This window comes from Nestor notabilis, unplaced genomic scaffold, assembly GCF_000696875.1.
Source record: "Nestor notabilis isolate BGI_N333 unplaced genomic scaffold, ASM69687v1 scaffold5722, whole genome shotgun sequence".
NCBI classification, from domain to species: domain Eukaryota; kingdom Metazoa; phylum Chordata; class Aves; order Psittaciformes; family Psittacidae; genus Nestor; species Nestor notabilis.
Genome location: NW_009917778.1, coordinates 5,016 through 18,754, shown reverse-complemented (window position 1 = coordinate 18,754; position 13,739 = coordinate 5,016). Strand labels below are relative to the sequence as shown.

General features: G+C 50.3%; 1 protein-coding gene across 1 annotated transcript in view; it reads right to left on the bottom strand.

Moving 5' to 3' along the window:
* Window positions 1–1,744: 1,744 nt before the first annotated feature.
* Window positions 1,745–13,739, bottom strand: part of KLHL12 (kelch-like family member 12) — a gene marked incomplete at its 5' end in the record, with an annotated part of 12,422 nt that continues 427 nt past the window's right edge. The window contains 9 exons of the mRNA XM_010009395.1: window positions 1,745–1,871; window positions 2,189–2,375; window positions 3,887–3,985; window positions 5,057–5,215; window positions 5,785–5,980; window positions 6,861–6,967; window positions 8,462–8,576; window positions 10,374–10,523; window positions 12,988–13,205. Of these exons, the coding sequence (XP_010007697.1) occupies window positions 1,745–1,871; window positions 2,189–2,375; window positions 3,887–3,985; window positions 5,057–5,215; window positions 5,785–5,980; window positions 6,861–6,967; window positions 8,462–8,576; window positions 10,374–10,523; window positions 12,988–13,205 (1,358 nt within the window). The remainder of the gene's footprint in view (window positions 1,872–2,188; window positions 2,376–3,886; window positions 3,986–5,056; window positions 5,216–5,784; window positions 5,981–6,860; window positions 6,968–8,461; window positions 8,577–10,373; window positions 10,524–12,987; window positions 13,206–13,739) is intronic.

Genomic DNA, 13,739 nt, shown 5'->3' with positions numbered 1-13,739 from the left:
TGCTGCCGCACTGGTGCTGATACAGGCCAGGGTGCGCTGGCTCATGGCATCACCAGTTATCGCTGTAGACCATTATCAGAGTCTTTTCCTCACTGCTGCCACGCTCCTCCCAAGCACCAACCCCCCCGTTGGCCGGTCGTCCAGGCTGGACGGGTTTCGTGCCGTGGATCCCCACCGACGGGGGGGTTTTTACGGCCACGACGAACCCCACAGACGGAGGTGTTTTTACGGCCACGCTGAAGCTGCAGGGCAGAGGGTACAGCTAAAGGCTGCTGCCTCATCTGCCACAGGGTTTGGTCATACCCTCCCCCCAGCAGTCACACACACGGCTTGAAGGTAGAGAACAGAAGCGAAACCCCCACTGGCTCAGGAAATATTTTATTCTTTCTATCTTCATTAAAAAATAACCATAGGAAACAAAACCACAGAACACGGGTGTGATAGAAACAACCGCAGAAGGTCAGAGCGTTGGCTGAAAGTGCTTAATTAAGTCATGCTACCACGGCCCTGATCCCAGCCTGTCCGCCGAGCGAGGAGGCAGCAGGAAGCTCAACGAGCAGCACTACACGGAGCGGGTGCTCCCAGGAACGCAGCAAGGCAGGAGACATGCTGAGGAGGGAGTGCTCCAGCGAAGCTCTCACTGGGGGCTCGGGGGGCAGCCGAAGGACAGCTCCTGGAGGAGGACGTGGAGTTACAAGGCAGGGGAATAAACAGCTGAGAACAAAGGGCAGATGTCACTCCACAACAGCCCTGGAAGCAGAAGAATCCTACGTGAAAGGAAAATCAACAGCATGAACTTGATTGAAAGGCTTGATGCGGGTGTGCTGGGCAAGTCTGTCCATGGACAAACCCCAGTCGCTCACCAGCAAAATCGATGTGATGGTGGCAATTGTGTCCCTACTTTCAGGGCTTTGGCCTCTGCAAGGTGCCCTCCCCACAGGGGTGGGAGCAAAGGCACTGCCACAGCACAGCAGGCTCCTGCAGCTGCTCTGTGGAGCTTTTTGGGGGAAATACGACGTGCTGAACCTTGCTGAGCGCCCTGATCAGAGCGCAAACGCTGCAGACCTGCTTCTACACCAGGCAATGAGCTTTCCCCCTGCCCTCTGCAGCCCCAGGCTTTTGGGTCTCAGTAGTTCACAGCTTTAATCTGCGACTCCTTCTGTGTGCAGACCTGTGGGGAACCTGCAGACGTAGCTACAGTGCAGGACCCACTTACACATGCTCACTCCATTTGGCTCTGCACTGATGTGCGCTTGAGGAGCATGTTTAAACATTCAGTATGTACAAGATGACTTGAAGCCAGAACATAAGAGCAGCTGGATTCACCCTCACACATCCACATGGCCAAGAGCAACCCCAGGACCTGTGTGGTCCTGCAGTGGCTGAAGAGACCACCCAGTTGTATGTACACATCCTTGGAAGCATTCACAGCAGGTTGGCTGACACCAAGGCTGGGGGTGTCTCTGCTCTGCTGATAGACTTAGCCACAGGAACAGCAGAGAATGCAGCTTCTCCTGACCTGCTTCACCACCTTTCTCCAGCTTCACACAGAGCCCCCGATTTCAAATGACTGCTGAGATAACACGTTTATGCACATGCTCTAGTCAAAAGCAGCACAGAAAGCTGCTGTTCTGGTGCTTATTTCCACAGCATCCACAACTCTCAAGAACAGTCACTGCAAACAACTTCGGACTCTTCCTCCAGCCGAGACTTTTCAGCTTGTTCTTGCCAAGTTCCCTCCAGATCACTTCTCCCGGAGGACGCAGACTCCGGCGTCACAGCGCTGCATCCCCAGGGAGGTTACCACCTCCCAGTTGTCAATGATGGGATCGTAGCACTCAATGCTGCTCAGCAGCGAGTTGCCATCATACCTGCAAGGCCAGAAGGTTACAGGTGAGGGATGCTGTGGAAGGAAGAGGTTGAGGCACTCAGAGCCCCTCCTGGGAGGCCGGGCAGCTCTGTACAATGGAACTGCTGCAGCAGGCTCCCTCTTGCTGTCTGCTGCTGCTCTCCTGCCTGTCTCGGCGCTGGACCATCACGGTGCCCGTTCACATTGGGCTCGGTCACTCTGGGCTGTCTCCCCGTGTAAAGCTTGAAGTGGAAACGTGAGGAGAGGCTGCCTGGAGCAGGGCAGCATCACCTCAGTTCCTGCAGGACATCTCCCCCCCAGGCCAGGGCAGCCGCTTACCCAGCGATCGCGTAGAGGCGTCCGCGCAGCACCGTGGCCCCCACGTAGCAGCGGGGGGTTGTCATGCTCGTTACAGTGGTCCAGGAATCAGTGCGGATGTTGTAGGCCTCCACAGAGGAGAGATGTGCTGTCCCATCGAACCCCCCCACCACATAGATGTGGTCATTCAGCAGAGCCACTCCAGCCCCTAGAGACAGAGAGAGAGAAGGAAGCACAGTCAGAGCCATGAGTGACAATGGGAGCACTGGGCCCGGGGCTCACTGCTGCAAGGATGAACTGGGTCAGCTCCTCCCTCTTCAGAGGACAGTTTCTTGTATCTCTCACAAGAGAGCTGTCACAACCCAGTGTCTTCTATTGTTGCCTCCAATACAATACATGAAACCCCATAACTCTACCACGTGCTGCTGAATCTCTGGCATAAGGGGGGACTGAAGAGCACTGCAGCCGGGGCAGCACTGGCAACGTGCGGTGTTCACCTTGGCTGAGAAACACCCAACCCCCTGAACAGACCAGCACGAAGCTCACTCTGCTGCAGCTGGGACTCTGTCACCACAGAGACAGGTTTCTCTGGTGATCTCCCTGGTGTCACCCAGCCCTTGAGGGCAAGTAGCAAGGACATGCAGCAAGACACTGCTCCACGCGAGGCTGGAGGAGGGAGTTCTTTGACAGTGCTCCTCTGGAAGGCAGGGATGTGAAAACTGGTGTCTCCTGCAGTCACAGAGATGGAAGCACCTGCAGCAACTGTGTGAACAGCTGTTCTCACACTAACAGCAATCGATAATTCAGCTGGGAGTTCATGACAACAGCAGCAAATAAGCCCCTGCCAGCCTCTGCTCCTCATCTGCAGCTCCCTTCAGGTAAAGCACCAAAGAACACAGTGAGAGAACAAGGCACTTAATGGCCTTGGGTGCTCCTGCCACCACCAGCTGCTGTTTTGACCTACCTCTTGAGAGCAGAGCAAACCCTGCCGAGGTGTTACCATCAATGTGTAACTATGGCACTGATGAATATCCTGAGGGAAACAAGCCAGACACTCTGCAGCTCTTGGGCATTGATCTGTTGCTTTTATAAACAGGGTGTAAGAGACTCTCTGTTCCACTAAACACAACCTCACCTTCACTGCCTGTCCTTGCTGAGAGCACCAAACCAGCTAGGAACAGCCAGGCTGCCCCAGCAGGCTCTCTGATAGCTTCAGAGAGGAAGACTTTGGCTGAGAGGAGAGACCAGACCAATGCCTAAGCAGGGAAGTCGGATCTAGCCATGGCCAAGGTTTCTGAGGGGGGCTCTACCTCCAGAATCTGTCCCAAGAGACGAAGAGAAACAAGAGCTGATGAGAACCAACTGAAACCATCCCATTATCTTGCACTACGGTCTATAGCTTGTGCCTTGCTGGTGTTTCTCCACGCTGGGCCCCGTTCCTGGTTATGGAAGTCACACAGGACTTCCTCTCCCTCCCTGTAACCTATAAAGCCACAAACACATTCCTCTGTACACATCTTAGCAGGGGATGGAGACATCAGGCATATGAAAACTCATTTTTAACTCTTGGGGTGATAAATCACATCCTAAAATCACCCCCTCTCAAAGCCAAAGCACCCCCTGGAGCAGTCAACACCCTCCAGGGCAGCAGAACAAGCCCAGTGGTGTAGCACAAGCTTACCCAGCACAACAGAACACATTCTGACCTCAAGCTCTTACCTGAGCGCTTCGTGGCCATTGGGGTGACATTTGTCCAGTGTCCAGTGTGGGGATCGTACCTCTCCACAGAATTCAGTATGTTCAGCCCATCATAGCCCCCTGAAACAAAACACAGGAGCAAACCATGGCACTGACTTCTGGGCACCGTGCTGATGCCAGTGCTGATGGTGTGCTGCTAAAGCACATGGTGCTGGCTCAGGGTCTGTGCTGCAGCCACCAGCTGATGCCAGAAGGCTCCGTGGTGTAGGCTGGGATGTCTCAAAGAGCTCTTTCACAAGAGGACACCAACAAATCTCTTCGTGCAGCTTCAGCAAAGGAGTATGTGCTGCCATCTGCCTCGGGGACAGTGTGAGGAAGAGCAATTTGGGAGGGGGAAGTGAAACCCATAAACTAGTGTCCAATATCCAATGATGATTCCCTAGGAACAGGGCTGCAATAAATGTGGGTACAGCACTGGGCCCAGCGGGTGTATCTACACAACAGGCTCACTGGAGTCTTCAGAGCAATCTGCCCTCCACACTCTGTGTTCACAGCTGGTGTGGGACAAGTGCTACAGAAAGGAGCTGGATAACGTGTGGCTCAGGATGTATTTCTGGAGCATTACAGCCAACATTGCTTTGTGTGGAGCAGATGCATTAAACTTAAACAGGGGAAGTTCAGGTTAGATCTAAGGAACAAGCTCTTCCCTGTGAGGGTGCTGAGGCGCTGGCACAGGGTGCCCAGAGCAGCTGTGGCTGCCCCATCCCTGGCAGTGTTCAAGGCCAGGTTGGACAAAGCCTTGGGTGACATGGTCTAGTGTGAGGCATCCCTGCCTGTGGCAGGGGGTTGGAGCTGGATGATCTTAAGGTCCTTTCCAACCTAAACCATTTTATGATTGAATGATTTTAGCCACTGCCCAGTCCATGCAAACCTCAGCTGGTGCCGCTCATCCTCCCGCTGCCCCTCAAGTGTAGGCTGATTGTGTCGCATTTGCTTCTGACAGCATTTACTGTGGGTACACGGCAGCTCCAGCCTAAGCCATTGCGATGGGAACAGGGAGAAGAGGCTGCACATGCAGACAGAGCTATGCCAGTCAAACCTTCTCTTCTAACCTGCACATGACACCAACAGACAGCTCTGCACTGTCACTGCTGGAAAAAGCAAGTCTTTGCAGGTCCTGAGGGTACCTACCGAGGCAGTAGATAACTCCATTAGCTACAACAAGCCCTGCACCTTCCCGTGCTGTCTGCATGTCTCCCAGCATACTCCACTGGTCAATGTTCGGGTCGTATCGTTCCATACTCGTGTGCCGTCGGCTGCCATCAAACCCACCGGAAACATAGATCATGTCTGCAACGTTGGACAGGGGTTGGACTCAGCAAGTCAAGTATCACACATGCACATGGAGCAAGAAGGCCCTCACAGATGGAGCGAAACTACAACGTGGACTGCAGAATGCAGGAACAGCTACAGATCTGAGCACATGTGGAGCCCAAGTAAACCCGGACTCACTGCATCAGCCTGCTCACAGGCCCAACGAACATAAAACCCATCTGGCCCTTAAATCTGCTTCTTGCTGATGGATGAAAGAGAATGTGCACACCCCACACGCCCCCCAGTTAGATTTTTCATGCCTCAGAACCCACCGAAACACTGCCATGGCCAAACCCTGCCTATCGCTATCGTTGTGTCAGCACCTCCCCAGAGTCCTAAGAATCCTTCGCTGCAGATGCTCCAATTTCAGCCTCTCTCAGTGCTGGATGGTTGTTGCTGTACTTGGTGTCGGGTGCTCAGTAACACACGACACTGTCAACCACCTGAGAGCTTCCCACTCCATAATCACAGCGCTCCTTTCCCTTGCTGCACAGGCACATGCCATGAGAACAAAGCGGAGGCAGAGCTCCTTGACCAGGACATACCTCCAAGGGTGGTGGCTCCTGCCAGGCCCCGCCGGACGTTCATCGGAGCCACGGAGTACCAGATGCCATCCTCATCTGAGGTGTAATCCAAGCACTCCACCGAGCTGAGCCGAGAGCGACCGTCGTACCCCCCAATCACATAGATCCGATCGTGCAGGGACACGGTGGCAACGTAGCGCCTCTTACGGGTGATGCTCTGAAACAGGAGGAGAACACGAAGGTCGAGGAGTGGAGATCCCAGGGGTGCAGGGAGACCAGCACCATTGCTCCAGCCCACTACCACAGAGGCAAACAGCACGCTGGATTTAAAGGATACAGCCTCTCACCACTGTGCCTGCCCTCCTCTGCCTCTGCCGTGCTCTCTTCTCATGGTCAGGCCTCTTCGCTCTAAGAGATTTTGCCTTAGATGTCATTTATGTTATGCTGCTACTGAATCTTTGATGCATCTTGGAGGCTCGTGTGCTTCCCTGCAGAGACTGCTCATAGGAAAACGTGGAGACTCGGAATTCCTGGAGCTTTTAGCCTCCAGAAAAAAGAAGAGACTTCTGGGCCCCCAAGTGACACTGGATTAGTGATATTAAAGAAGCAGCAGTTCTCCACCATTTCACACGCAGAAAGGTGATTTTCAATTCAGGTAGGAATACTCTTCAGTGCAGGAATTCTCTCTTCCATACTATCCCCCCTTATGCTCAGAAACAATGGGACCAGAGAGATCATGCAGCCTGCCTGAAAGAAGAACTTATCCTATTGCCAGTGACATTTCAATTACTATCACTAACCTGAAAGCTTAACAAGCCTTCAACAAGAATCACGGTAAGTCCCACTCCCACAACAAAATGTGGTTCTCTCAGGCTCATCAGATTAGAAATGAGACAACCACCCCTCATACAAAGCTCATTTAGCAGCTCTCCAGACGTGGTTTCAGCATTCACTATGTAAACCAAAGGATTTATGTCAGAACTTCTAAGCAGAACACAAGGGACAGCCCAACGAGGGATGTTGTACAGCTGCTGCTACAGGAGCAGTGTCTGATCACAGCCCGTTCATCCCAGTGCTGGTCAAAAATGGTCCCTTACTGGCAAGAAACTCCATTCCTGAGTCTTCGGGTCGTATTTCTCCACAACATCAATGGGTGACTGCTGGCTGCCAAAGCCGCCGATCACAAGCAGGACTTCATTAGCTCCTAGAGAAAAGGGATAGCAAAGTCAAGTCAATCCCTTCACAACCAAAGGGAATCACCTGAAGAAACACTAATCCTTCCTCGGGGCAACAAGCTGCCTCTAAATCCTGTTTTCATCACTCCTCTGAAGCAGGCACCTAACCTGGCTACGGGCACTCAGACACCTTCTATCCTCAGCAGGGAAGAAGAGGGAGAAACTCCTCCAAGGTGATGGCAGTAAGACTAACTCAGGTTTTAGGAGCTCTCTGCTGGAGGGCTGTTCCTCCCAGTATTAGAGGCACTTTGGGAAGACAAGCTGGCTAAGTTAGGTGCTGACGTTGGCTTGTGTGTATCTTCTTTTGTATTCTTTCCCCCATTGTTGCCAAACCTCTTCCCATCCCCTGAAAGCTGAAGGAGGATGGCTGCTTCCCTGCACAAAACAAGGCCTTTCCCCCTCAGTTACAAGTGACATCCAGGCTCGATGGCACCTTGTTTCTCAGTGAAATGAGGAATTAAGTCAAGCTGACTCTTATGTATTTCATTTCAGAGGTGCCTCCCCTCTCCTTTCTCTTCTCAAGATGCTCCCTGTGTTTTTCTTACTTCCTCTGTGACTGTTAAATAACACTTGTGACCTGGAGACTTTTAACTTCCCTTGTAATGACTGCCTTGAGGGCAGGCTTCTATCCCAGTTGTAAGAAGTGGGTCCCCTGGGCCAGCTGAAGTGCAATCATTTCAGTTTCTCCCACAGAAAGTTAATACATGACTTGATCAGAGTTTCTAAGTGACACATGGTAAGAGCACTGCTGACAGCAGATGGCATGGAATCAATTAAAAAAGGTAGGGCTGAATCCAGATGAACCTGAGCACTAAGTTGCACAGTTTCTACCTGCACAGTTAAACAATAAAGCAGTTTTGTGGTGTCCCCTTTATCAGGGGAAGCATTTCAACTAAGAATAAAATGAAATGTGTCTTTCTAAAATGACAGGTTGAGCTGAACTGTCACTGAAACCAATGTAGGATGTTCCCACAAAGCCAGGAGACGTGTAGTACCTCTGAAGGCAAAGAGGGATCCCTCCATCTCCCTCCCTGGGCTTTCTCCTCTCAGATTCTCTGCTGAAAATTTATCTTCAGTGTAACACTCTGTGTCTCACCTCACAGCTCTTTTTGTTTCTGGCACTGATACCTGCCTTTTAGGCAGGAAGAAACTCTTTCCATGCTTCTTGGACAGCTGCATACTGAGACAGACCTATCCGGAGGCACCAGCAACTCAGGAAACTGGGATTTCAGAGGCCTGGGATTAAAGGCAACCAACTAGTCCCCACATGGCCACTAAGCAATTGTGCTCTGAAAACAAACATACCTCTGTCCTTTGCTCCAGGCCCCTTTCTGTACCACTGGGGACTGTGGATTGACAAGTGACTGCTGCGAAGCACTTCAGCACGATTACAAGGCACCAGACGTGGTGTATAACACACCACCTGCCCCAGACCTTCTCAGTGACCTTCCTCTGCTGCTCACCTAGACGTGCTCTTGTCCTAGGTCCTTGCATCTGACTCCGGAGCTCGGGCCGAAGGTGGAACTTCTTCGCTTCATCTACGAGGTCTCTGCACTGCAGACTGCATCGTATAAACGGCTGAGGAAAAACATGAGTCACTGCTACAGGGAATGTATTTTAAGATCCCTCAGAAGAGCTGTCCTAAAGCCAATTCTCATCAGTTCAGACAGCATAAAAATGACTTGTGTGCAGGCTGTTGTTAGTAGTGTCATGGTGCAAAGAGTGCACACAGTGAACTGCAAAGACAGCTGAAGGCTGGACTGCAGCTGAAAAGTTAAGGGTCAGTTCTCACACAAAGTCTGGCACTGCAGGTTTCACAGTGAAAATAACTACACTAGAAAACAAGGGAAAAGCCACTTCTGCTACATTTAAAGCCAGTAGAAGTATGCCTGAAAAGGGGGACTGGCAGCGAAACCACACCTGAAATCAGTTTGGCTGGATCTGCCCCACATAACCCACTCTCAGTGTATACCTGCCACCAAAGAAGAAACAAGGAGCACAGCACAATGAAGCAGTCCAGCTGGATGTATTAGCCTGATCCATGGGGAGGTGGAAGTATGAAGCTACAACAGAAGCAGTAAGGTCTTCTTTTAAAGAAGCTGGGGGGCACTGCAGCCCAAGAACAGGCTCAGGTCCCTGCACAAGGCCCTGTAATTCCCTCCCTGGCTGAGGGCCTGGACCCAGCTCCCTGGAATGTGCAGTGTTCAGTCCCTGCTGGGTGTCTGGTGCCATATGCTGCTGCTGGAGTAAGTTAAGCTCTATTTTCACAAGTTCTTGGTGCTTGTGCAAGGCAGCCAGAGCAGATGATGCCACATGGGACCAACACTCCTCTCTCTGCTGCCCTGACATAATGGTGTCCCACCAGTGTGTGTCACTTCCAGGCTGGACAGGCCATCCTGTGCACTAAGAAAGCTGAGGTCCTGTGTACACACCAGCTTAGGCTGGTTCTGGAACAGATCTAATTGTTTTGGCACCAGTGTCTTTTGTGTTAGCTTCAATTTCGGTTAACTGTGGACCATAACTACCTGATTAAACCCATTTTAGCTCTAGCAGAACTTAATGGCCTTAAGTTAAGTTAGCTGCCCTTATTTAAGAACATCTGAAAAGGCCATCACATTAGAGATGAATGTTGCTAAATCAGCCATTTCTCTATGTAGAGAAGTCTGTCATTGAACATTCAGCACTTGTCAGGTGACAAGGGCTAGTAACCACTGATTACCTCACATCACCATCAACACAGAGTGCTGGTTTGAACTTCTCCATGCCTTCCCGTCAAACCTTGCACAGGGCCAGCATCACTTCCTGTTTGGAGTTAAATTTCCATTGCAAAGCTTCATTGTCTTTTATCACCATCTACATTTTGGTTTGCCCCTGCAACACCCCAGCCCCACAAACCAGAGGTATTAGATGTGGCTCTTAGCTGTGTGTTGGCCCTGGACCTTAGCTGCTGTCCTCAAAGGTCCATGCCACCTGCACCTAACACAACTCCTGAGGAGCCATTTCTTCCCCAAGATCACATGCCAGCGGGTCTCAGCCTAGAGAAGGAGACCTGCTACACTTGTGAATAAAAGGCAGAAAGCACTTGTTAGAAACTACAAGGGATGACAACAGGAAGACGCTACATATATCAGAGGAGACAGCTCTGGATGGGGCACCCTCCCAGCTGAAAACCAGGGTGCTGCAACTGCTGCCACAGCAAACTACTCCTGAGCAAAACAGGGGGCCCTCCAGCTGAAAGGGACAACTCCGTAGCGCCAGCATCAAAGAGCATCAGCAGAGAGAGCAGCTTTTAACGTGTTCTGTTAGGCCAGCAGGACTCTAACCAGGGCAACGAGAGGCGGCTCCTGCTCTGTGCCTGGATGTGGGTGCCGGTACCTCGGTGTCGATGACGTCTGTGATGTAGCGGGGGGTGAGCAGCGGCATCCGCACGTACTGCAGCAGCTCCGGCAGCGACGCCTCCCGCTCCTTCTTCGAGTGCTTCACCCAGTTTATCACCGCCTCAAAAACCGGCTCTTCGGAGTCCACCTGGGGAGAGGAGGCACAGCCTGATCAGACTGCAGGGCAGTGCTGCAGCTACTGCCACGGACCTGACAGCTCCCAGGCTCCTGACGCTGCTTCACGGCTAACGAGAGAGCACGACGTTGCCTGTTACGGAAATTCCCATGAGCTGCATTTACAAGCCCTATGAAATTCCCTCCTTTGCTTTTCCTACAGCCCAGATCAATGGCTGGCAGTACGAGTGCCACAGAAGTGAGCTTCGTGGTCCGTCTGCAGCAAAGCCAGAAGCTGGGAGGCACCACTCACTGCTGAGGGAGCGCGGGAGCTCACAGGGCAGCTCCCCCGAGCTCTCAGTGGAGCAGGAGTTATGGTCCTGCACAGTGCAAAGTTCTACCATAAAGATGATCAGAATCACCTTTCATTTTTAGGGAGCAGGGTCTTGCTTGCCCTGCAGCCCACACACTGCCCCTTTAATGCCCGAGCCATCCCTGGCACGTTTAAGTTTGAGGCTTCTTTAATATTTAATCCACATTCAAGGAACTATAAGCAACTGGATTTCAGAAAGGAAAAGCCCAGGGCACGAACACTACTGTTTATTTTATTCTGTGACTAGTTTCTTCCTTTCTCCATTTAGGACCATTCTCCATTTAGGCCAGAGATCACACTGACTAAACCATCTCAATTTGATGCTTTGAGAGAACCTCCAGTGCTCTGGACATCCGTGAATACCAAAAGCTAAATGTAAAAAGCTCTATAATACATTATCTAGGCTTGGTTTTCTTTTTGCACATCTTCAGATCCCCCAGTGTAAAAGCAAATGAGCCATGGATTTAGGATCATGAGGTCTGTTAACTGTTATTAAATATGAAGATAAAAGGAGATACTGTAATAAGAGGACTGAGCCTTCCCACCCAATACATGACTGGTCCACTTTGAGGTTCACTTTGAAACAACCTGTTGCAGAATGTTCTGAAGCAGGGAGCCACAGAGGTTAACTACAGAAGACAACTCTTCCAAGCCACTGATTTATATTTGTTACAGTGTAATCTGAAATGGCCTCTTTCTCTCTGAATTACAGGGAAAGGACAACAAGAGCTCACAAAAGGAGAGCAGAGTAGTTCATTATTTCCCATTTCCCCCTCTTCCTCCTTACATGCAATAATCCCACCTCGGTTTATCCCCTCCTGAACTGTTCTCTGACATATTTCATGGTTTTGTTGCTCATGAAATCATTCCTTTCCCGATAACCAATCTGTAACTCTAATCACAGTGTCCCGTGAGGACCTGCCACTGCATTTCTCCAACAGCCAGGGGACTTTGCAAGGGTGCTCCCTCAGTGCCCTCTGATACAGCACATCACCTCTGCACTGCCACAGCAACAGCTAAGGTATTACAGGGAATGCACACCTCACGGGGTGCCTGCAAGGCCTGAAGCAGCCCTTCCAATCCACAATGCATTTTACTTTGCCTGTGCAGATCGTCCCATCAGTTTGGCCAGGTCGTTCTGAAGTTCCTCATTATTTCCCCTGTGCTGTCCAGAAGTGTTACGCCAGGACTTGCCACAACCCACATAAGCTCAAACCTCCACGGCATTAAAGCTGTGGCTTGTTGAGCACCAAACACACTCAGCCTTCCCCCACTGCTGACCGCAGCTTGTGCCAGGGTCTTTCACTGCTCTCTCACACGCTCTTTCTCAAGCAGGTTTACTAACAAGAGGATGTTGGCTTGGCTGAAGGCCACTTTCAAGGCAGACTTTCAAGGCATACATCAAGAGCACTCTCCTGGCTACTCCTGTATTGGCTTTTCAGGAATTCCACAAAGATATTGCTTACACTGGTTTGCTTCTAAGAGTTCATGTTGCTGTGAACTCTGAATAGTGTTTGCTTCGATCGCTTCTTCTAGAACTGAAGCAAACATCAACTCTCAACAAAGGCCATCTCAATTAAAAAGCCCAAAGCCCCCTCCCCGTTGCCAAGAAATGTTCAACTTATTCATAAAAAATCTGGAAAACAGCATTTGACAGGTTCCAGCCAAAGAATAAATCCTCCAGAAACCAACGTGAAAGGAACTAAATCTGCATATAACAACCTGAAGAGTCACAGTACCCTGTGCCACCATGCATTCTGCTGCTGTAAAAGTAGAGGACACCCAAAAGCCTGGGATGACACATGCATTCCTTGTGCTGCTGAGGAGCATGTAAAGACCTACAAATGGAAGTTAAAGTCTTGGGAGTATTTCTACAATGTAGGTATTGAGACAACTTGTCTTTGTAACCTCTGAAAGCTCCTCCAGGGGAAGGTGGAGACAAGGGAACAACCTCTCTGCAGAGGTAACTAATTGTGATGTGTTCCTTGCAAGAAACACTTGTGGAAATGAAATTTCAAATTCAGGAACTGTGAGAAGTCCACCCCAGAAGCAGGGACTAATTTCTGACTGGTTTCAACATTTTACTTCAATGCTTTGCATAGTAATGGTACTTTTCAGGTTTTACCTGAATTTCATCACACTTGATGAGCTTTTCAACCTCTTCTTGATTTAAGAGGATAAACTCTTCGTGCTGAACCACCTCTGGAAAATGTTTCTGGCTGAAGACCTCTGCAGCTTGCATTAGATCAACACAATTGTGTGTCTCAGCAAAATCCCGAATGCCCAAACAATTTGATGGATCCAGCTGGCTTTCTAGAAACTCACAGCAAGCTTGTTTCACACCTACGGAAAATTGGAGGGGTGAATGAGCACTGCATGCTTACTACCAATCCACTGCTTTGGAAAGGCCTTCAGAAAAGAAAGTTCTCAACAATCATGAAAATCCAACTCAAATAACAAGCTTAAAAAGACTACAAAAACACACATATAGAATATTTCCTTGGAGGGACCATGTGTCGGGGCTGTTTTGATCTCTGGCTGTTCTATTAAATGCAAAAGTGAAATACATCTGGTATTAGGAAAAGCCTCAGCTGTCAGTTGTGCTCAGCTTCATGGATTCTAAAGGGAAAACACGTAACGTCAGTGGATATGGCCACCAGATTTCTAGGTTTTCTCCAATGTCTTTTTGATAGTTGCCTGGGATTTGGGATACTTGTGTGGGATATCTCCATAGGTGCACATGCAGTGACATCAACCAGCCTGTTAACGACCCAGACACACCATGATGGCAGGTCAAATGACATCTAGGATTTGCTTATTATTCTAAGTTGATGGAGCTGTAACATTTACGTGCTACACAGCCCCCAATTCCTCTTG